Source organism: Narcine bancroftii, chromosome 2 (genome assembly GCF_036971445.1).
Source record: "Narcine bancroftii isolate sNarBan1 chromosome 2, sNarBan1.hap1, whole genome shotgun sequence".
In the NCBI taxonomy this organism is placed as follows: Eukaryota; Metazoa; Chordata; class Chondrichthyes; order Torpediniformes; family Narcinidae; genus Narcine; species Narcine bancroftii.
In genome coordinates this window covers 99466329-99491291 of record NC_091470.1, presented here as the reverse complement: position 1 = coordinate 99491291, position 24963 = coordinate 99466329, and the positions used below count along the sequence as shown (strand labels likewise).

At 39.9% G+C, this 24963-nt stretch overlaps 1 protein-coding gene across 13 annotated transcripts in view; it reads right to left on the bottom strand.

Moving 5' to 3' along the window:
- Positions 1-24963, bottom strand: part of LOC138753988 (2-oxoglutarate dehydrogenase complex component E1) — a 121648-nt gene that overhangs the window by 34832 nt on the left and 61853 nt on the right. For 6 of the 13 annotated variants that reach the window (XM_069917676.1, XM_069917669.1, XM_069917667.1 and 3 more), the window contains 9 exons: positions 24442-24486; positions 18465-18580; positions 16850-17004; positions 14776-14922; positions 13454-13544; positions 12757-12936; positions 9365-9493; positions 7972-8151; positions 5840-5992 (listed from right to left, as the gene is read on the bottom strand). In XM_069917676.1, the coding sequence (XP_069773777.1) occupies positions 5840-5992; positions 7972-8151; positions 9365-9493; positions 12757-12936; positions 13454-13544; positions 14776-14922; positions 16850-17004; positions 18465-18580; positions 24442-24486 (1196 nt within the window). The remainder of the gene's footprint in view (positions 1-5839; positions 5993-7971; positions 8152-9364; positions 9494-12756; positions 12937-13453; positions 13545-14775; positions 14923-16849; positions 17005-18464; positions 18581-24441; positions 24487-24963) is intronic. The other 7 variants (XM_069917679.1, XM_069917677.1, XM_069917672.1 and 4 more) reach the window with 4 other exon arrangements.

Sequence of the window (24963 nt, the reverse complement as noted above, 5' to 3'; positions counted from 1 at the left end):
ATCCCATAGTATAAACTTATCTTTCACTGATTCTGTATTTATTTCAAAGTACATTTTAATTTGTCTTTCAATGAATTCTCTAAAATCCTGCCTTTTAAGTAGCATGGAGTTTAATCTCCATCTATACATTCTTGCAGGGATGTCCTCTAACTCTATTGTCAATATCAGGGGTGAGTGGTCCGATAATATTCTAGCTTTATATTCTGTTTTTCTAACTCTGTCTTGCATGCGAGCTGATAACAGGAATAGGTCTATTCTTGAGTATGTTTTATGTCTACCCGAATAATATGAATATTCCTTTTCCTTTGGGTGTTGTTTCCTCCATATATCCAAAAGTTGCATTTCTTACATCGATTTAATTATAAATTTGGTTACTTTGTTCTTTCTGTTAATTTTTTCCCCAGTTTTATCCATGTTTGAATCCAAATTAAGGTTGAAATCCCCTCCTATTTAGTATGCTCCCTTGCGTGTCTGCTATCTTCAAAAAAATATCTTGCATAAATTTTTGATCTTCTTCGTTAGGTGAATATACATTGAGTCAATTCCAAAACTCCGAATATATCTGACATTTTATCATTACATAGCTCCCTGCTGAATCTATTCTTTCCTCTTCTATTTTAATTGGTACATTTTTACTGATTAATATAGCTACTCCTCTAGCTTTTGAATTATATGATGCTGCCGTTACATGTCCTATCCAATCTCTCTTTAATTTCTTGTGCTCCACTTCAGTTAAGTGTGTTTCTTGTACGAATGCTATATCAATTTTTTCTTTTTTTCAGTAAATTTAGCAGTTTCTTCCTTTTGATTTGGTTATGTATTCCGTTAATATTTAAAGTCATATAGTTCAACGTAGCCATTTCATACTTTGTTTATCTTTCCTTTCCGTTTCCTCATCATCACCTTTCCTTCTTATCCATTTCTACTTTCTTGTTTTTAACACTTTATAAGACAACATTTCCTATCTAAAATTTCTTTAACCCCACTATCCCCTCCCCTTCCTGAGTTGCCCTTTATCCCTTGTTGGGCAACCACATCTCCCTTCTCCATTTGGATTTGCGAATTCACTCGCAAGCGTCAACTGATTTCGCAGTGACCGTAACTCCTCCCCACCCAGCCCCCCCAGAAAAGATTTTAATTTTCATATACAACAAAGGTCACTCTCTTAATTCCCTCCTTACTTCCTCTCTTCCCTTTCTTTCCCTTATTAATTCTTCTCTATACTCTATATCTTTCTTTGGCTTGGCTTCGCGGACGAAGATTTATGGAGGGGGTAAAAGTCCACGTCAGCTGCAGGCTCGTTTGTGGCTGACAAGTCCGATGCGGGACAGGCAGACACGGTTGCAGCGGCTGCAGGGGAAAATTGGTTGGTTGGGGTTGGGTGTTGGGTTTTTCCTCCTTTGCCTTTTGTCAGTGAGGTGGGCTCTGCGGTCTTCTTCAAAGGAGGTTGCTGCCCGCCAAACTGTGAGGCGCCAAGATGCACGGTTTGAGGTGATATCAGCCCACTGGCGGTGGTCAATGTGGCAGGCACCAAGAGATTTCTTTAGGCAGTCCTTGTACCTTTTCTTTGGTGCACCTCTGTCACGGTGGCCAGTGGAGAGCTCACCATATAACACGATCTTGGGAAGGCGATGGTCCTCCATTCTGGAGACGTGACCCACCCAGCGCAGCTGGATCTTCAGCAGCGTGGACTCGATGCTGTCAACCTCTGCCATCTCGAGTACTTCGACGTTAGGGATGAAAGCGCTCCAATGGATGTTGAGGATGGAGCGGAGACAACGCTGGTGGAAGCGTTCTAGGAGCCGTAGGTGATGCCGGTAGAGGATCCATGATTCGGACCCATGATTCTTTTAAATACGCATACACTCATGTACACACATATATACTTACACACACACACACACACACACAAACACACACATATATATATATATATATATATATATACACACACACCCATATACACACATACATATAGTTCGTGGTCATTTTTGCTCTCGTTACATGTCTTCATCTCTCTGTCTGTTTTGTAGTTCTGCAAATTTTCGTGCTTCCTCCGGATCCGAGAATAGTCTGTTTTGGTGCCCTGGAATAACTATTTTAAGTACCGCTGGGTACTTTAGCATAAATTTATATCCTTTTTTCCATAGGATCGCTTTTGCTGTATTAAACTCTTTTCTCTTCTTCAGGAGTTCAAAACTTATGTCTGGATAGAAAAATTTTTTTTGACCTTTGTATTCCAGTGGCTTTTTGTCTTCTCTTATTTTCTTAATTGCTTTCTCCAATATATTTTCTCTTGTTGTATATCTTAGGAATTTTACTAAAATGGATCTTGGTTTTTGTTGTGGCTGTGCTTTAGGGGCTAATGTTCTATGTGCCCTTTCTATTTCCATTTCTTCCTGTAATTCTGGTCTTCCTAGGACCCTGGGGATCCAATCTTTTATAAATTCTCTCATATTCTTGCCTTCTTCATCTTCCTTCAGGCCCACTATCTTTATATTATTTCTTCTATTATAATTTTCCATTATATCTATCTTCTGAGCTAACACCTCTTGTGTCTCTTTAACTTTTTTATTAGATTCTTCTAATTTCTTTTTTAAGTCCTCTACTTCCATTTCTACGGCTGTTTCTCATTCTTCCACCTTGTCCATTCTTTTTCCTAAATCTGACATGACCATCTCTAATCTATTCATTTTTTCTTCTGTACTTTTAATTCTTCTTTTTATTTCACTAAATTCTTGTGATTGCCATTCTTTTACTGATTCCATATATTCTTTAAAAAAATATATATCCATTGTCTTGCCCTTCCCTTCTTCTTCCATTTCTCTATGTTCTTCTTCTTCCTCTGGGTTGGTCATCTGTTGTTCCCTTGATTTCTTTTTACTCTCTTCTTTCTTGTTCTCGTTGTTTTCTATGTTCTCTTCCTGTTGTTGTGTTGTAGCTGTCATTCTCAGCTGTGGAGATCGACTCCTCAGCTGGTCCCCCCTCCCGTCAGTGTTTTTTTTGTCATGCGCACTTTTGCTTGGCTCCGTAAGCCATTTATATAGTCCCGAGCTCGGGACTTCGACTGACCTGAGGGAGCGGGCTTCTCTCTCCACAGCGGGCCTCCTCGGATGTCTTTTCTTCTTCTCTTCTTCCCGTTGCTTTCGACTTTTCTTTCTTCGCTGCCATTTTCTTCCCACCTTTACTTTCACTATTTTAATTTTTGTGTTTGTGCCTTTGTGTTTTCTGTGTTTTTTTTAAACTTTTCCGGAGAGGGCTGGAGTTCCCCGACCGGCCACTACTCCATCACGTGACTCCTCTCCCCACCACTCTCTGTGTGAAGAAGTTTCCCCCCCTCCTTTCACCCTTAACCCATGTCCTCTGATTTCCATCTCACCTACCCTCAGAAGGAAAATGCCAAATTGCATTTACTCTATACTCATTATTTTGTACACCTCTAACAAATCTCCCCTCATTCTTCTATGCTCCAGGGAATAAAGTCCTAACCTGTTTAGCCTTTCTCTGTAACTCAGTTCCTGAAGTCCCAGCAACATCCTAGTAAATCTTCTCTGAATCTTTTCAATATTTCCTGTAGTTAGGAGACCAAAATTGCATGCAAGACTCCAAATTTGGCCTCAAGGAGGGAATATAACAAGTACCAATTTACTGCACACACACACAATCAGCAATTTCTTGCACAGAGAGTGGTATTAGTCACCCCACTGAAGATTAAGGAACATGTTCTGTGCAGCACGTTTCCTCTGCTGGGAGGCTAAACATGGCACAGGGCCCCTCTGAGTGCAGGTGTCAGGTTACATCCCTGTACAGCTCACTGTTAAAGCTGCTGAGTTGGATATTTGTGAATCAGGTAAAGTAAAAATGTACAAAATAATAGAATTTGTTTTTAGATGGTGGCGCTGCCAGAGTGCTGTAATGGTAACACTGCTACTGGTGCGGACCCACAGAGAGCGGGAAGTGAAATCTCAGCGCTCCCCTGTTGGGTCCAATTGTCCTGTCCGACTGCTGTCAACTCTGTACCGGCTTTTAAAGGCCTGTTAAAGGTGGTTATTTTAAAATCCAGCGAATGTTGGGGTCTGGTCCAAGTTCACAGTGCAGTGGCTACGAGGGGTTGCAGACTCCAGGAAGCAGAGGACTGGCGCAGGGCACCAGAAAACAGGGAGACCACACCCCATCCCCCCCAAATTTGAGGAGAAAACCAATGAGACGGTGACCTTGGCAGCAGACCAGTGAGGGTCTCTGAGGTGAAAGAACACACAAGTGGCAGGCTGTTGTGTGCCTTGAGACGAGATAACCACGTAGGATGCAGGCTGCTGGCGACTGTGGTCAAAGGATTTACACCAGGCTGCAGACTTCTGGAGACTGGCTGAAAGGGGCACTAGATATCTGAACTGGGAAATGAGAGGGCGCTGGAGACTTCCTGATTGTGCCAGAGGTGTGCACCTGGAGCTCAGGTTGCTGATGGTTTGGACTGAAGGCTGTGTGACTGTGGCTGTGGAAGCGCTGGAGGCAAAGCCATGGACACTCAGTGACCTTGGGGGGGAGACTCTCTTTTGCTTCTCTTTCATTGGCTGTAAGTGGCACATAATAGACTAAGTGAAATTTCGTGTAATATTACATTTTCTGTTTTATTACATGACAATAAAATAATCTTGAAGTTACTACAATTCAAATCAAATCCCAATGAAAAGACCTTCTTGACCCAAGTGTTTCTACCATTTTTAGTTTTGCTCTCAGATTTTCAGCATCTGCAGATTTTAGTTTTTGTTGATTTTAAGGAGCTTGTTGGACCTGCATAATCTAATCTGGTACAGCCCTGTGAGCAGATGTCTAGTGGGCACCGATGTGCCAGGATCAACTCTGCTAGAAGTGGAAGGCTGGCTTTTTATCCAGTTAAACCAGCAGAAGATCGGGGTTAATTTGCTGCAAATGCCTTGAAATATTAGGCACTTGTCAATGGCTTCAATTTGTTCAGGCTTGATTAATTTAAAAATTGACATTAAAAATGATATATATTCAAAACTGGGTATATAGGTAAACTTTACAGTATCAAGGTCTGTGGACTTCTTTTTCTAAAGTTAGCTTATTTATTTTAGAATTTAAAAAAAACCTGGCAATTAGGTTCTGGGGAAAGAGGTGGGGATTTGTATGCTCATTCTCTCGGTCACTGGACAATGAAGATTTTGCTCCAAAATGCTTTTGGGTGTATTTTATGGATTTTGAACTGCTGATCATGACTTTCCTATCACATATCTTTTTTTAAAGATACTTTTATGATTTCCTGTCATATTTTAAGTTTACTTCAAAAGAATACAAAACCATGGAGTGCAACACGTCATTGAAAATTCATTTTCTAATTTGAACTTGAACTCCTTCCTCACTGATGTTGGCGCAGTCAGTGTCGAACATGGTAAAAGGTTTCACCAGGAAGTTGCGACCATGAAAAAGCGGTATCAGGGCAACTGGAATCCATCATTGCTGGTTGACCTGGCTATTGTTGGACAATGACATGAAAGGCATCAGATGCTGAGTACAAATGAAAATCAGCGGCAAAACATTTTTAAGTTGGTTGAACTAATGCAATGTGTCAGTATCATTATGTGATTAAACACGCTAAATTCAATCAAAGTTCATTTAAAGTTTCTTCACCTTCCTATGTGATACAGCAAATCTGAAATTATCTTTGTTTACAGCTTTAAGTTGCCTAAAACAATCCCCATTTTTTTCAGGAAGAAACCTTTTGAAAAAAATTGTTGTCCAGTGTTATCAATTAATTAATATAATCTGTGCACTGTATCATTTCAAGATCTAGCAACTACTGAACGTTTTAACTTCAAACCTCAAACTCCTGCTGAGTCACAACTCCCTCGGATGTCAGCTTTTCTGCATACTTCTTCAGCACAGGTTTCTGCTTCTTGATCTGCTTGTACATCAGTGGCTGTGTGAACATGGGCTCATCCATCTCATTGTGTCCGTTGCGTCGAAAGCAAACCTTTAAGTAAACAAATGGTTGGGATCAGGCTTCCCATTAACTACTCCTGAGAGCAAGAGTTGCATTGGCTCAGTTGTTAAAAGTCTACAATCCTGCTGCCCATCTTCTTCCACTGTTAATTTCCCCTACGGGAAACCTTTGCAATGCTAGAGTTACCCGAGCTCTGGCCAGAGTGCCAGGGAGCCTCTACAGTTCATGACTGGTTGTTTTCAAAGGTCATCCTGCCAAAAGCAAAGGCCTTTAGAGTACACACTGATGGGCAAGGCTACCGGCCACCATTCTGAAAACTTTCAACACGAGCTCTATCGAGAGCAACCTGGCCGGATGCATCATAGTGTGGTACAGTTGCTGCAGAGCATCAAACCAGAGATCAATCTACAGGACCATAAAAGCAGCAGAGAGGATGAATGGGGTCTTGCTCCCCACTTATCCAGGTGATTTACTGGGATCGTTGTTTAAAGATGGCACACAAAATAGTGAATGATGCCTACCACCCCACACGCAGCATCTTCCAGCCAATCCCCTCAGGAAAAAATACAGAAGTATGAGAGGCAGAACCACCAAGCTGAGGAACAGCTCTTCCCAAGGCAGTGAGACTGAATGACCGCTGATCTGCTAAAACAACCCTCCATGACTCTACTATTAATTAATAATATTTTCTTTGAAATATGTCCATATGTTGTGTATATGCATCATTTATCTGTATATGTATTAGGTCTGTACATGTGTTTGCACTGTTCTGCACCAAGGACCTGAGAATGCTGTTTCGTCGGGTTGTACTGGTACAAGCAGATGACAAATAAACTTGATCTCAATTTAAAATTAAAATAAATATAATGAATGCATAGGTAGAGTTAGACAATCTGAAAGATGTCAGATATGAACTGGAATAGAACTGGTTACACTTCATACCAGTGATGTCTCAACCCATAAATATATTACATTAGTAAGGACAGATGTCAGATCATAGAAGGTAGAGAATTTATATTTTTGATTAAAATGTGTTCTAAGGCCCAGACCAATTATACCTTGTTTTAGAGTGATTCTTGTGGAAGGGAGTTTTGTTAAATGCTCCTTGGAATCCCTTATTGGCAGACTACGCAACATCACACACAACCCTGAGACTCTCTTTCGGCCAGGCAGAATTCCTACTTGAAAGGTAATTGGGGTCTCTGTCGCCTGCAGAATGTTGCTATTATTCACTGGCGCCATTTTCTTTTATCCACTCAGTTAACTATCTTGGAGAGGTTTTACATTTAACATGATAGTTTTGTAACTTTTGATATCCTAAAGCAACCACTTTTATCGCAATGCTGAATTGGGTTGTTCAAAAAGTTTGTAATCTTCCCTTACTATGTATGAGAAGATATATCACTAAACCGGCTGCCTCACTGTCTCCAAAACCCGAGTGGAAAACTCTCCAAAAGGTGGTGGACACAGCCCAGAACATCACAGGCAAAACCCTCCCCACCATTGAGTACTTCACGGGGAAAGTTGCTGTCGGAGAGCAGCAGCAATCATCAAAGACCCCCACCACCCAGCACGTGGTCTGTTCTTGCTGCTGCCATCAGGAGAGAGGTAATAAGTGTCACAAGACTCGCACCACCAGGTTCAGGAACAGCTGCTCCCCCTCTACCATCAGACTCCTCAACCACAAACTCAATCAGGGACTCGTTTAAGGACTTCTACTTGTGCATTTTATTGATTTTCTTTTTATTCTCTCTGTTTTAAACAGTTTTTTTTAATACATTCTTTGTTTACATGTTTACACTGTGTACAGTTTTTTTTGCATGACCAATTAGTGGTGATTCTGCCTCGCCTGTAGGAAAAATGAATCTCAGGGTTGTATCTGACAATAAATCTGAAAATTTAAACCATCTTCTGTCATTGCAAGTTAGCTATAATGTTCAGTGATAATTTTCTGCTCATGTGATCAAACACGAAGAGCCAGTTAGCTCACTGAATGATCAGTCACCTACCAAATCGACCACAACATCCTTATGGAAAGTATTTCTCCACTCCGCAGCCACGTTGCACACATACATCACTGCCTCTGGGTCATCGGCATTCACGTGGAAGATTGGAGCGTTGACCACACGGGCCACATCAGTTGGGTACGGAGAAGAGCGGGCAACACGAGGATCAGTTGTGAATCCAATCTGAAATAATAACCCCAAACACAAGTTGGAACAGCTAGTGAGACCATGAAGGCCTTAGGCATTTTCAGGCTTGTAAACACAAGAGCAGAAGGCACATATCCACTGGAACCAGTTTTACCCACAGATCACAGGTCACATATATGCTACCTCCTGACTCCACATACGAACTTCCCCCTCTCCACCCTTCCCTGTTCCTCGATCCTCTGAGGATCAAAAGTTTGTCAATGTTAGGTATAAAATTCACACAATACAAATGGCCCTTTTTGGGGAAACAGTTATTTTTAAGAAGAAAATCCCTCTGCTTAAATTTTCTCCTTGCTTAGTTTATCCAGTGGTTGCTTAACAACTGATCAAAACACTCCGAAACCTTTTAATTTTCAAGGAATGCAATCTGTTTGTGTCATCTCCCCTTGTATTTAAAAGCCTGGAGTCCAGGTAGAATTCTAGCAATGATATTCTTCCCTCCCTTCACAAGTCAATACAAAGTAAGTGCCAAGAACTGCTGTGGCACATCACAACAGGTTTAGCTCTGAGCTTTGTTTAGATGTAGTACAACTTCTATATCCTCATCACAGAATTTATAGAGTGGAACACCAAAATCTGATTGTCAGGAGGAGGAGTACAGACCGACAGACAGAAGGTGATATTGGATATTGGGAAGAAGCCAGGAGAGGAAAGGTGAGAATTGATTTGGGGGGATGTGGTGCTGGTTCTATGAATGCAGAGCTGAGATAAATAAAGGAGAGAGAGGAAAAAGGGAAGAGAAACAGAGCTACAGAAAAGGAGACATGGGGTGGTGCTGGCTAACGGAAACCAGAGAAGTCAATGTTAATGCCATCGGCTGGAGGTGTTTTCTCAATCCAATCTGATTTTCTGTCTGGGCACCCTCTAATAGGATGCCATTAGATTCAAGAATCAATTTATTGTCGTAGTAATAAAACAGTGTCCTATTACACAAAATTCTTTTTCGCCTGCTGCAAGGCAGACAGATTTGCTGCTGGGCAGAAATTGCCAAAGCGCCTCTTACATTTCTTACAGTCAGGCCTACAGTAGATTCCCTGGCCCATATACGGTTTTCAAATATTTCTTGGCAATTCTAATTTTTGATTTCAGTTTCTCCAAAGCCAAGTTAACTCATTTCCACCTCCACAAGGAGGCAGTTTGATTTAAGGGCCATCAGACTGCATACAATCCATCTTGGTCATTACTGTACCTGGTTGTTTACCACAACATGAATTGTTCCATGGGTGGTGTATGATGGAAGATCGCTCAAGTGGAAGGTTTCATAGACAATTCCCTGGCCTGCAAATGCTGCATCACCGTGAAGGAGAATTGACATCACCTGGAAGATTCAAAATTCAAGATTCCTTTATTGTCATGCACACAAAATTTATTTCCCTCTCTTTGGTCCATAAAAGCAGACAAAGAGATACCCGTAGTCCAGTGAACCCATCAAAATGAGAAATAAGCAAAAGAAAGTCCCCTCAGAGAGACAGTATCCGTTGTTGAGCATTCTGTTTCATAATTAATGAACCAATAACAAATTTGGTTTTTTCCCCAGTTAAATAAGTAAGTCTGCTAAAGCTGTGATTGTAATTTACACAAAAATGCTGGAGAAGCTCAGCAAGACACGCAACATTCTTTATTTAGAAAAATTAAAGATAGACAACCATTTTGGGCCTGAGCCCTTTGTTAAGATAGGAGCTAAAGCAGGTAGGCCTCTGAATAAAATGGTGAAGGGGGGGGGGAAGGACAGGCAGAGGAACACAGGCAGGAATTTATTGGTAGATATGGGTGGGAGGGCACGAAAAAAAAGCTGAGTGTGACAAAAGGAAGGGAAAGCTCTTGTGAATGGAGAGGAAAGGGTGGAGAGCTTTGAGGAAAGGAGACAGGGATGGGGAAGAGAGTGAGAAGGGGGAGAAGGCTATTGGAAACTAGAGAAGTCAATGTTAATGCTATCTTGTTGGACAGTGCCTAGACAAAATCTTAAGTATTGCTCGTCCAATTTGCGGGTGGCTTCGGTTTGGCAATGCACGAGGCCATGGATGGAGATGCCGGCTCGGGAGTGGGGCAGAGAATCGAAAGGGGTGGCCACTGGGAGTTTCCGGTCATTGCTGCGGACAGAATGAAGGTGCTCAGCAAAGTGATCTCCCAGTCTGCATCCAGTCTCTCCAGTGTAGAGAAAGCCACAACGGGAGCACTGGATGCACAAAGAAACACTCATTTCTTTCAGCCCACTTTTCATGGGATATACAAGATCTGGCCTTCGTTACACTAAAAGGTTAAGTTTAAACATGAGGCTTAGCATTCTGTGTGATTTATTCTCCTTCTATCAGCTATTGTTTCCCAAGGGGAATACAAGTATACCACACTCCTACAGAACCTTTCATAAGCCGAAATAGTGTAAAATGAAGAAGCAATTACCATCGATTTATATTGGAACATTTTTTGAGTGTTCCCAGACCCAAAAAATAACCCACCAAATCATACCAAATAGCAATAATGTTAACATATAGTAAAACCAGGAATATGATAAATACACAGCCTTTATAAAGTAGAAATAATGTATGTACAATGTAGTTTCATTACCAGAATTGGGAAGACAGCTAGTTTTGACTGCACCACTGGCCGTCCTGCCAGCTGCTCTGTGACTACCCTGCCAGCCTCCCTGTGACAGCTTGGATCTAAATGGCCTATTACTGTGTTATATGTTTAAATTAAAAAAAAAAATATTTCAAAAATTCCACCAGCTGCTTTTTTGTAAAAGTGAAAAACCTTTTGTAAAAGGCAACACTGCTTTCTTCATAAAAGCGATTTTTTGTAATTCGAATATTCGTACAGTGGGCTGTTTTTAAAAATTAAGTTTATCTGATGTAGCAACGCAATAGGATTTACTCTAATATCTTGAGATCAAACAAACTGTATTATGACAAAAATATTACCATACACATTTCTCTATGTCCACATCAACTGAAATCCTTGAAACAAATTGATCTGCTTTGCAATTTTACAACACACCTAACTTTGAGCAATCAACAAGAAGCTGAAGGGGCTCAGATCAAGTTGCCTGGTCCACTAAGTCCATTCAGCCTTTCATTGCTTTCTCAAGGTCCCAGCTTCTGCAGTCTTTGTGCTTCATGGAAGTCCACCCCAGTGGCACAAGGGCAATATGTATTCCCTGTAAGTGCTGGCTCTAGTTACATAAATAGGAATCAAATCGGATCTATCAACGAGCCAGAGTTATTGGACTAAACCAGTGGTTCTCAACCTTTTTCTTTCCACGCACACACCACTTTAAGTAATCCCAAACTAACCACAGAGTGGTGTGTGCGTGGAAATAAAAAAAAAGGTCGAGAATCATGGAACACTACAGCACAGAAAACAGGCCATTTAGCCCATCATTCTGCTAGCACTACTGACCTGCACCCCATTCCATAACCTTCCAGACCTCTCCCATCCATGTATCTAATAGAACCACTGGACTAAACAACTTGCACAGTTTCATACAACATGCCATCGCCTTCATATGGGAAGCAATTACATCAGAGAGAGTTTCTATAAGGAATCACTAACTGAAGTGCAACATGTAGTCCTTTCCACAGAGCTATACGTTCATAGAACCATTTTCATCCCTAACAAAGAGGGTCGTAGGTGAATACAGGTTTACACTGATCAATGAGACATGATACAGTTTCTTAGAGTGAATATTTGGAATTACTCTTTGAACAAGACAGGGGAAAAAAATTCCTGTTTACAGGGAATAAAATGGTTCGACAAATATATATATCAATAAATCCAAGAAGTTCTCTCAGGGCATGAACGCTTCTCTCTGTTGCAGTCCAGTCAACAGCAGCCGCAATCATTAAGGATCCACACCACCCAGTATATGCTCTGTTCTCGCTGCTACCATTAGGAAAGAGGTGTAGGTGCCACAAGACTCGCACCACCAGGTTCAGGACCAGCTGCAACCCTTCCACCGTCGGACACCTCAACGACTAAGTTAGGTTATTAATGTTGTGTAATAATTATTGTGGGGGGGGGGGGGGGTTAGTTTATTTAGTTTACCGATGTGGTACTGTAATTTTATTATCTTACTTTTATTCTTTTTAAATGTAATCTTTTATTTTATTCATGTTATAAAATCTTAAATAAAGTTTAAAAAAAAAGACACCTCAACGACAAACTCAGTTTACATCTTTTTATCTGTTGACATTGAGTATAGGATTTTTTGCACTACCATTCTGCCTCACCCGCAGGAAAAATAATTTCAAGATTGTATATCATGTAGGTACCCTTGCAACCGCTGCAACCGTGCCTGCCTGTCCCGCATCGGACTTGTCAGTCACCAACGAGCCTGCAGCGGACGTGGTCATAACCCTCCATAAATCTTCGTCCACGAAGCCAAGCCAAAGAAAGAACTCTGACAGTAAATCTGAAATATGAATATACCCCAGTATCAGCCTCCAAAGGAGCACCTCTGCTGCACTGAGGGACCTTTTTATCGTCAATGTCAATCAAACGATGTGGTCTCTGAAAGAATACAGCTTCTCATTTTCAGCAAGGAAAGTGTTTAAACTGACATTGACGGAGAAGCTGAAGCTTTACCTTCTTTCCTTCTGTGTCACTGAGGTAAAACTGTTCTGCTTTCGTCTTTCCTTGAACCACAGGATCTACAGCTTCCAGATGGGACGGGTTAGCCACAAGTGAAAGAGTTATGTTTCTGTTTGATACACGGTTGATTCTCCGGTGATACATCCCTAAATGGTACTTCACATCACCAGTACCCTGTGCATACAAAATAATGTGAAATATAATTACAGCAACAGATCCACTATACAGAATTCAAGCAACCGGCAAAAAAATTGGGCAAAATAAGTAGGCAAAAAAAGACAAAAGCTTAAAATTGGGGTTCCTTCACAATTAGTTTGCCGATCACAAGTAACTGGCAAAATCACTTATCTGGCATCCACCAATCCCCTGAGGTGCTGGATATTGAGGGGTGGGTAGGTTTTGCTGTATCTATTGGGAACATAAATCTTTGGCAAATAACCAGTTTCATTGACATTTAGCTCAAAAGAATGCTCATTAAATTTGAATCCACGATCCTGCAGCAATCTCACAAATTCATTAAGACTGGAGGCTGGGAAAGCTCTCCCAGCAGATGGCCCTTACAGAATCTATCAAAGCACCCAATACCTTTTGTGAAGAAGTGCTGAAGGACTTCATCCAATATGAGAACAGCTAAAAACCAGAGTGTGCTGCACACTTTGGCCTGACCAAATGCCATGCGCAAGACACTCACCTCATCAGCAGCCTCCAATTTTGAATCAAACTGACAGAAGATCTGCTCCAGTTCTTTCCTGATTACATTGGCCAACACATTCAGACGACCTCTACAGGATAAAAAAATTGTTAAACCAAATGGCCACTGTACTCAGAAAAGAAGCAAAACATGTAGGTGTTCAGATCAAGATGTATGTGCCAAACACCAAGAAACTCCGGTGAAGATCTAAAGGAACTATGCAAGGAGAAATCAATATCCCAATGAAGACATTGAACAACAGTGATCAGTTTCATCCTGTGTACTAAACTCCAGATATATTTTCCTTCATCATCAGGTACTAATACACAAAAAACAATATTTGGGTCATAACCAATTTTATTCATAGACGTTATAACATGACCAAGTTTGTTAAAAATGATTACAAAATGTAATAGTTGTCTATGCCCATAGTCTGAAGGACAAAGGGAAACCTAAGACACAATTAATACACTCCCTCCTCCACAACCTCTGAACATTTGACACTCACTTAAAACCAATTAGCCAGCTCTTTCTGACAATCATTTTATCAATCTATTTTGCGTTCAAGTGACAGGTTGGACTACAGAACATCAAGAGTAATAAATGGTAAAGTACTGCTTCTATAATAATTTAACAAGCAGGATGTCGATGATATAATTTTATCAAACAACCGTGATCATTTAAAATTAAAAAATAAAATTTAAAAGTTCTATCTGATTGCACATGCAACGAGGTATGTCTGATGCCAAAAGCATTTGTTTGAGTTGGTAAAATGCCCATTTACTTTGTTTAATAAAGCTACCTGGCAATTTAAGCCCGTCAGAACTGGAACAAACGAGATCAGAGTCATGACACGGGGTCCAAGATAGTGACTCAAAGTGTGTCACCAATGCAAGACAGAGGCCAAGAAATCAAATTTGGAATTGGGAAGAATTATCATCTAAACCAGTGGTTCTCAACCTTTTTCTTTCCACTCACATAGCAGCTTAAGTAATCCTATGCCCTAGGTGCTCTGTGGTGTGGGTGGTATGTGGGTGGGAAGATAAGGGTTGAGAATCCCTGATCTAAACAGTGCACTGAACTTGGTATCATAGGAAATGACTGAATAGATTAGAAAAGCCAGGAGATTTCCAAATGAATCAAAGCTTATAACTATAAGACAATGAGCCACCATCAGACTGGAGGAAAGAAACCAAATAGACAAGAAAAAGAAAAAAAAACAAAGTCTTCAGAATTTTCTTTCTCCCACCACCCCAAACCAGGTGACCAGCTCTCAGAGTCCACACACAGCTCCCAGCCATCTATTTTTTTTTTTGCGTTACCTGTGTGGCATTCCCATTATGACATTCTCAATACCATTCTCACTGGATTTATCAATGATGGTCTTCAGTGCTGGGATCAATACCTCGCAACCTTCCAAACCAAATCGTTTCTCAGACGACCACTTCCTCTGCAGAAACTCCTCAAACCTTTGACAGAAATCAGCAGACATAAGGCGATCATGTGGCAAAGCAACAGCAAGAAATCACCAACTTATAGCCAAGCAAATCAATTCCTGAAAAAAAAAGTATTAATGGCTGCAACGATCCAACCAGTCTTAATATTCAACACTAATTTCCCAGTTAAAGGCCCAGAAAAGTAGAAATTGAGGAAGATCCCTACCATTCACTGTGCAAGTCCTATTCACATTAGACCTCCCAAAATGCAACAAAAATTCAAACCACCATTCTACCCACCAGCCCAACCAATCAAGATCAAGATCCTTCTTAAATGATGGCTTTGTGTGGGCTGAAGAACAGATGTCCAGCAGAAAGTCTGTACAAGAGTCCACATTCTCCAACTGGCATGCACAAAGTGTTAAGCATTCTTCAATCAATCCCCAAAAGAATATGTTGGTCAAGATCTCCTCATTGTTTGCAGGGCAATGCTGCCTTCCATAGGTTTTGCTCCGTTTGACACAGTATTGAGATGTCTGTATTTCAAAAGTATTTAATTCTGAAATGTAGACGTACAGCATGCCAACAGGCCATTCCAGTCCACGAGCCCATGCCACCCAAATACACCCAATTAACTGTAATGGATTTATGTTAATCAATTTAATGTTAAACTATATTTCTCATATATAAAAATGTCTTTGTAAAGTAAATGGTAGAGTTAAAAAATTGTATCTGTATTCTTAGTAGTTAGTTGTGGGTGCACAACACGAGTATTTTAAACACACATGGTTCTTTGAGATAGAGGAGAGAAGCCAGTTTGAGACAAAAGTGGGTGCTGATTGAAGTTAGAGTCAAAAGATGAAAAGGACTTATGGTTCTTGAGATATTGGAAACAAAAGATGTTAATTCAGAAGCACCCTTATAAACGCAGGGCCATTTTAGTTTGGAGGAAAGCAGACTTCTCGGAGACATAAGTGGACTTGAATGCTTTTAGCTCATTCGTGTCAAAAGGCCTTATGAGCTTCAAAGACAGAAATGATGTCACATACCATGTGACATGAGAAATGGGAGAAATATATTATGGAAATGAGAGACAAAGAGTCCAGTTCAGCTTAGAGTTTACAGAAGTCAAAACCCTGTGACACAGGGGTGGAAACCTTGTGAAATGGAGGGTTGAGTTACAGTAACTAGAATTAGTGCTGCTGTGCCTTGTTACTCCTGGGAAAAGGGGAACACATAATGAGTGGTTTTGAAATAAGGAAGACCACTTTGCTGTCTCTTTGGAAAAGAGGACAGATTTCTACTGGGTCTATTTTTGTATGGCCACTTAGTTTAACACTTGTCTGGTTTGTGAATTCATTGTGGAAGAAAATAGCCACTTTGTGAGTAAAGAGGCCTGAAGATAAGATGTTTAAAAGTGCTTTATAATTATTTCTGAACTGATAATTTAAGACCTTTAAGCAAGACTAAAATGATGCTGAACTTTTAAAGATGGCCTTTTCAGAGAGGGGCTTTAATTATACACATACACACACTTACATTTACATTTGTGCATAGTGGGGTTAAATTAAAAATTATGTTTAGAGATAAGAAATGTTGTTATTGATAGTTTAATTAAAAACTATTATTTTGAATTTTCCACTGTCTGGTGAATTTTCCATTGCTGTTCATGTGTTAGTGCTGACAAAGTCCCTTGAGTCCCAAACAAAATTTAAGGGGATTGTTAGTTCGTAACACAACCTACTACCTAAATACATTATTTGGAGGGTGGAGAAACCGGAGCACCCAGAGGAAATCCACGCAGATAGGGAGAATGTCCAAGATCCTTACAGACTGCATCAAATTGAATCTGGGTCACTGGCACTGTAATGACATTGCCCTAACCACTACAATAAACTGTGCCTTCGAGGATGTACAAATGTAAATATTTCTTCTTTATAATTCTTAGTGGAGGACTAACCTCGTGGAGCGGACCAGTCTGGCCAAAAGGGTCCGTTTCTCTTCATTAGTGAACTGCATAGCACTTGGAGTCTCAAACTTTTGCCTGATCCATTGGCACTGCTCCAGGTCATTGATAAACATGAACTCAACTCCGATGTGCTGACAGTAAGACATCTGTGGAGAAGCAAGTGACAATCTCCTTAGTGCAAGACTAGAAAATAAAATTCATAGAAGGATATCTGAGAATGAAAGCAGAAACAAGCAAACACATTTCATATTTCCTTATAACATTCAGTGCACCAAGTTAATCTCATTGCTCCATTAATTTCCCTGTGGGACAACACCTGAGCACTGAACTTTCCAATTTCAGTTAGTGAGTTAGTTAGTGTTCCCTCAGTTGGTTCCATCCATCTACCCCCACATATATCACCCACTAGATTCCTCCATCCGTTTCCAGCAGCCCTTCACCTCTTCCCTGATGGTTCCCATTACCACCTTTCTTTCTTACCAGATTCCAGCACTGATAGCCATTGCTACCTCTGACTTTACCCTCCTCTCCTCCATTTGGATCCGTCGCCCTCGCATAACCCCCCCCCCCCACCTCTTCTGCCCATTGCCAACCTGCCTCTCTTTCCCAACTCCACCACTCTCCCTTCCCAACCCCCACCTGGCCATCTATCCAAGATTCCCTCACCCCTCTTCAATCCATCTACCTTCTGACCCATTATAACCCTCCTCAAATCCACTCCCAACCATGATGCAGGATGTTGCTGTGTGACCAACTGAGTTTATCCAGCACTTTTATGTATTGCACTACAACCACAGCGCCTGCAGACTTTCCCATTGAATGCAAGGGTGCCATGGATAGCACAGTGGTTAGTGCAACACTGTTAAAGTGCCAGCGACCAGGGTTCCAATCCTGCACTGTCTGTAAGATGTTTGTATGTTCTCCAAATGTCTGCGTGGGTTGCCTCTGGGAGCTCCTATTTCCCCCACCATTCAAAAAACACAATGGGAGTTGTAGGTCAATTGGGCGGTACATACTCGTGTATGTCTAAATTTAAAATCTAAATTTTAAAAATGTTCAAGTAACCGTGCATGACAAGGAATATTAGGATTTTTTTAAAAAAAAACACACACATGGAAGGGTTTGAGAACTTTTCTGAAGTCCAATTGGAACACGAAAAGTGTGGGGTGGTACTGAAAAGGAGTAATTAGATGGCATTAACCCTGATAAATGAGAGATTTACTTGAGATAGTCTCACAAGAGCAACTATAAATGGACAGCCAAGTACAGGCCTGGCTGCAATTTCAAGGTATTTTAGTACTTGTCTTGGCATTGATTGAAATGGGCTCTACTTGTGCTGTGGATATGCCAGTGAATTCAATATTAAATCCACCTCCCAACACAAAGAACCCTGTTGATGCCAAAAGGCAAGCATGACACTGAAAGACCCAGCCAGTGTCTTCTTCTCACTGCCAAATTGAAGACATTTCAATTAAAGACCAAAGTACAACATTTTAACCTGTTTGGAATTCACCACGTTTGGCCAAATAAATAATGACCATTTTACTGACAATCTGAAAGAAAATGAAAGAAAAAGGTAATGTTGATTTCAGATTTGTTCACTTACCTCCATTCTCCGAATAATCTCCCGAAGGGGAAGGGCTGTTTCATTGCCTCCAATGAAGGTAGTTGTGGGTAAGTGGAAGACTTTGTCGAGATCAGACTCATCTAGGCCATAAAATGCTGCACAATTTTGTCCGTGAGATATGACAAAAGGACGCAGACAGCCAAAGGGGAGCAGGGAAACAAAGTGGTGGCATACAGTCCAAGTGTTTAAGACAAGGAGAAAACACAAGGTGTAGAGGAGGTAATGCAAAAACATGCAATGCAAGTTGGTGACAAGAAAGAATGTCATACAAAAAAAATGAAATGAGGTTTACAAGTACAATATAAATATTGCAAACACAGGCAATATTAGAAGCCACGTTAGCAAGTGTCATGGAAGCAAGTAGGAGGCCACGTGAATCAGGTTGAAGGCAAGTAAGAGATGCATCAATGAAAAATGAGAATCATTCAATTAGTGGATTTTCAACAGAAAAAAAGCATAATAGAAAAAGATACATTAGTGTACAAAATTAGACAAGGAAAGGACAGTGAGAAGGGATAAACAAGAAAAATAAAATTAACTTTTAGCATTCAAAATTATCTTGCAAAACTATTTAGCATACACTTATCCCATAAACAGACACAACAGATGAACGGATACACTAAAGACCTACACCAAACATGCACACGTGAATACAAGCTAATAATCAGTGTTCTCGCTTAATGGTGAATGCCCAAGCAAGCACATGCACCTAGTGATTAGTACAGTAACTCAGCAAAATTCAGACTGTAACACAGATACTCTTCGTCCCCCTTAAATTTAAACAAATCTTTCTTGTTAAAACCAGAAGGTGACAATGGATATTTTAATCCAAATTCCATTTAAGGGTTCTTTTTTTTTTAAAAAAAACTGCAAACGCACAGATTGAACAATGTTCAAAGAGTTAATCCTCCTTGCAATGCAATGTTGCGCTGTACCACCACACGTCCCAGCACCTGAACAGGATTGAGTGCTGCACCATCGCACCAAGGGAAAATAAAAAACAAACATTCTGGAATGATCATTAATGGGCAGCTTTAAAAATATGTATTTTGTTGCACTGGATTAGTCATTCATTTTAAATCCTCGACAATTGTGTAACACTCTGATTTCAGCTGGATGGAATTCCAAAAAAAAAGCCACAAACCCCAATACACTATTAAAAATTAATCCCTATTTTAAAGAATGGCCTAGATTTGAATCAGAGCCACCATGATTAATGCTGATTAATGTGATAAGGTCGACAGTAACTTGTGAAACATGTGCCTTGAGATTAAAGTTGCAATATCTTAGCTGAGTCCACTCTTGGGATATTGTGTTCAGTTTTGGTCACCTCATTCTAGAAAGGATGTGGAAGCTATGGAGAGGGTGTAGAAGGAATTTACCAGGACGGTGGCTGTATTGGAAAATGTCCTGTGAGGCAAGATTAGCAGAGCTAGGACTTTTTGGAGCAAGGAAGCATGAGAGATGACTTAATAGAGGTCTACAAGATTCTGAGAAGCATAGGTAAGGTGGACAGTCAGTGCCTTCTTCTCAGGCCAGGAGTAGCAAACTCCAGATGACATCTGCACAAAGTGAAGGGTGGAAAGTTTAGGGGAGACGTCAGGGCTAAGTTTTTAAAAAAAAAACAGAATGTGGGTGCTGAGATGCCTTGCCAGGGTGGTGGTGGAGGCTGAAATATTAAGGGCATTTAAGAGGGTTTTAGACAGGCACATGGATGATAAAAACAGTGGGCTACTTGCGTAGGAATTTATAAGTCAGCACAACATGGGCTGAAGGGTCTGTACTGTGCTGTTCTATATATGAACATCATTGAGAAACAGATATCATGGGGAAGTAACCGCTTTGTCCAGAAATTGGAAACATATGTTTAAAACCCGTCATACCAGTGCCATAGTTATCCAGTTATTTTTAAATCAACAAACTTGCAAGATTCAACGTCAAAACAATAGCCCACTTTTGAAAATGAGCAGAAGAAAGGGAGAACAAATGGAAAAAGGGGAGATTATCACTTGCATTTCCTAGGACAGGAATTAAGGAGGGAAATGATGGGAGAAGCTCTCAGTTTAGTGATAATTGTCAATTAAAAAGCCATTTATAAGATTGAGTCATGGGTAGTTTTAAAAACCATTATGTTGCATAAATACTGTCATCTCTGTCCTTTACATTACAGCAAAAATGGTGAAAACATACAGCAAGTCAGCCAGTACAAGTGGAAAGAGAAAGAGGGTTGACTTTTTAGGTCCAACACCCTCTGAAGAGTCCACAACCAAATATTAGTTGTTGTTCTTTCCACAGATTGCTAACACCTGGAGTCTCAATTTTTGGTCTTTTTTTTTAATTATTGCCAGTGGCCCTGTCAGTGTTGCAGAGATTTAAATGAGGGAAGTGGGTCTGTTTTAGCTAAATACATGGCAGTGAAAAAGAGGTGTAGGTTAATTGGCTGCTGTAAACCAGCCCAAATGTAAGTAAGAATCCTAGTGAAGTCAATGGGAGGGAGAGGCAAGAGAGAAACATAGGTTACAGGAAAGTAAATGGGGGAATGGAACTGATGTATATGGAAACCAGAAATGCATTCCTTGCTTTGTGTATGGTGGGATTCCAAATCAGATTATTGGGGTTGGAACACGTTAAACAAAAATGTGGAACATACTCATGGGGAGAGATACCTACAAATGTGATGAAACAACCTTACATTAATACATCTGAAATAAACTGGTGAAATGAATGAATGCTTTCAAGCCATTTGAAGGGATTTAATCACAGTTTCTAATTAAAAAGAGATTTTAACATTTTTGGAAAATGGAAACCAATTTTTTTTGGAAACATACAAGGGACTGTCAGGTTATATTCCCTGCACCAAGTGCTGGACTCAGTGAGGCTACAGTTGCCGCTGGCATACAATTAGCCACATGCAAATAATAACATGTTCTGGTAACAAACTTGTCTCTTGTCCATCTATTGAAATATTGCATTTACAATTCTGACATCGGTTACAAAGAACACCTTGCACCTCGATGGATTTTCAATAAGCCAATGTCAAATGGGTTAAAAAAAAATGAACAAAACCTATTACACAATTTATTAAAGACATTGCATGGATGAGAATTTGCTTGTTTTTTTTTGGTACGTGCCTCACGATTCAACTGATGTTGTTTTCAAAACTGAAAACTTGGAGCTGAAGCAAATTTCCAAACCAAGTTATTTGTGAAAGTTATTTCAATGGATAGCCAGATGACCAGTCAAGGGCTGAGAGGAATTTTTACTGCAGCAGTTTTATTTTAGTTCCCTTCTCTGCAAATTTCATTAACAAATTCACCAATTATTATCACACCCTGGCCACATTATTCTGCATCAAGCAGACTTCTTGTCAATCTACCCTCATTGCATCGTCGATCTGATATTGTGAGAACAGCGGTTACTATAACACATTAAAGATTTCAGGAGGCACAGCCAAAATTTCACAGCTATATTGCACTTGGTTTAATTGGAGAACTCCAGGTGCATTCTGCTTCTCTTGAGGCAGTAAAATCAAATTGGGAAATGATAAAATGGCAAAGGTGTTAAATACTGTGTCTTTGTCTTCATGGAAAAAGTGTAGAAAACCACCTGGAGGTTTGGAGTAAATAATGAACCCAAAGTTCACATTCGTTTGAAAATTGGACCAGAGAAATTAATGGGACTGAAACCCTACAATTCCCCAGAACCTGATGAAATGAATCCCAAGGATTTGAATGAGGTTATTATGGAGCAAGTGAATGCACTGGCTGCCATCTTCCACAAATTCTATAAATTCTTTAACCGTTCCCACAGATTGGAAGATAGCAGTTTAATAAAGGAAAGAAAGAGTAAATAGAAAACTATAGACCAATTTCAATGACAATTCCAATGACCAAATCCATTTTAAGGAAATAACAGCAGAATACAGGTAGATTTGGCTAGGGATTTATCTGTTTGATAAATATGTGCCAGTTTTTTTTTATTTTGAGAATGTAGCTAGCATAACAGAGATGGGTGAAATCCGTGAATAGGATATAGTTGGACTTTCAGGAGACAGACAAGAGGCTATTAGACAAATGATACGGATTGAAAATTGGTTAACTGGCAGAAAAGACTTAGTTTTTGCCAGGTTGGGAAGCTGTGACTCATGAGGTGCAGCAAGAATCTGTTGGAGAACCCCAGCTGTTTGTAATCTTCGTCACCAATTTGACCGAAGGAGACCAAGTGCAATATATTCAAGGTGCTGCTGATAAAAAGCTGATGGGCAGAATGGACAAGGCATGGGGACAGTTTTAATGAATGGGCAAGGACATGGAAGATAGAATATCAAGATGAAAATTATACAGTCACCATTTTGGTAGATTAAAATATTGGAATAGCTGCATAATTTTAAAATGGCAAGATTGAAAGGTATTGTTCAAGGGAACCTGGATATCTATATATATATACAAAGGGTTTGTTTATTTTTATTTTATGTTTAAGGGTTAAGACATACTTCTGCACTGTATAGGGTCCTGGTGGAACTACATCTACAAACCACATGCACATCTGGTCCATGATAAGGGGATTTCAGAGAACAATTGATTTTGTGGGAATGGACTAGGGAAGGAGTTTGTCAGTGATTCCAATACAAGGGATGGGGGGAAATCAAACTTGAACTGTATCAATTATTTTTTTTAAACTTTGGAAAGTAATTACATCAAGATATTCAAAATTGTTTCAGGGTAGGTTGATAGATTTCCCACGAGTGCAACCCATCATAACATAAGGAATCCCCATTCAGGCCTGTGGCGAGAAGAAATGGTTTCACCAGAGGGTAGTCAATCTTTGGAATTCTCTATCCAAGACTTAGTCAGAGTATAATCAAGAAAAAGTTTAATGGATTGATGGATTTCATGAAATTGAAAGGAGACGTAGGTGATGTTAAGATAAAAGATCAGCCATCATCTTATGAGTAGACCAATGCCTCGCTCTCCCTTTCTTTACTTTGGTACAAGCAATACTCAACAAATATCTATTTGCAAATAATAAGAATTTTTTCTGTTATTCTTCAGAGAAGTTAGAGGAGAAAGGTTGATGCTCAAAATACAGTGTAGGAATGGGGAAATTAAGTATTCTGTTTGGTGCGTGAAAACTTTAAACAAGTAATTAAAATAAGTCAAGATGAGTTCATCTCCCAGAGTAGGAAATGTAAACTATATACAGAGCACATTTAATTCTATCGTTAATATGTGGGTTATATCCTTAACTTGGCCAGATGGAATACACTACAGACATTCGCATTCAGAATTTTATTATATCTGGGGCTGGGACTCGAGAAATTGATTAGTAATGAAAGCCCTTTGTCGCTGTTCCTGTTTTGGTGCAATGTGTGAGAGATGGTAATTCTTTCTTTGGACTCTATTTCATACATTGAATAGTCAACCCCACTCAAGTCTTCAAAAGGTAGATTTGGTATTTTTAATTTTGCCAAGATCGAGCTTTTCCATATTAAATACAATGAGAAAAGTCCAAAATACATCTGTATCGTGGACATAATCTAATGGGGTAGGAATAATATAGATTTTTAAAAAGGTCTTTATGCCTCGAGTGCTAGAGATCAATCTTTTTTGACTGTTACTTTAACGATGATCAACTTGGGAGTTTTAAAAAGAAAATTCCAGTTCAATGCCCCCTCCCTGCACACAATATAGAATTGTGAAGTCCCAGAAAATTTGTGGCAGAGGTTAACAAGTTACTAAAGGCCTTGAATCTTGACATGATGCAAAAGATTTTGAAATAAGATTTAGGTACATTTAAATCCGTGACCTGCCCACGAATCCCTGGACGCTGATAATTTTGAACACAACTACAGCCCTCCCGCCACACAACACACAATCATACTCAAAAAAAATGTTTTAGAAAGCTGTAAAACAAAAATATAACTGGCTGCACATCAAGACCACCAGCATCTGCCTACCTCCTACCGTCAACTTTTTCAGACGCTCCTTGCAGACCGCGATGTCTATGGGTACGAGTGCAAGAAACAGACAAAACAGAACAGCGAGCAAAACAGTTAGTTTAAAGAAACGGTACATGAAGTGTCACAAGCAAAAGATCAAAGATTAATTGAACAATTGCAATCAAGCCCATGGCAATGCAAATTAAATTAGCTGTGATTTTTATAATTGCTGATGCAATGTAAACACACCCATGGATCAACAGTAAAAATAGTGAAATGAAATTAAAATAAACAGGACCTTTGAACTCATTATATATAGTTATACAGGGTTTGGCCTTTCTGATATTTTGCAATGACAGAATTTTGGAATTTTAAGGAGAATGACTCTCAAGGCAAGGAATGCTGCCAAGAAATCTTTGGATCTGCAACTATTGCTTTACTTAATCTATATACCCCAGGAAATTCATAACAGTGAGCATGCTGGCAGGATGAGCATTCTAAAAAGCCTTTGAGCTCAACAAATTATTTTAAATAATTGCT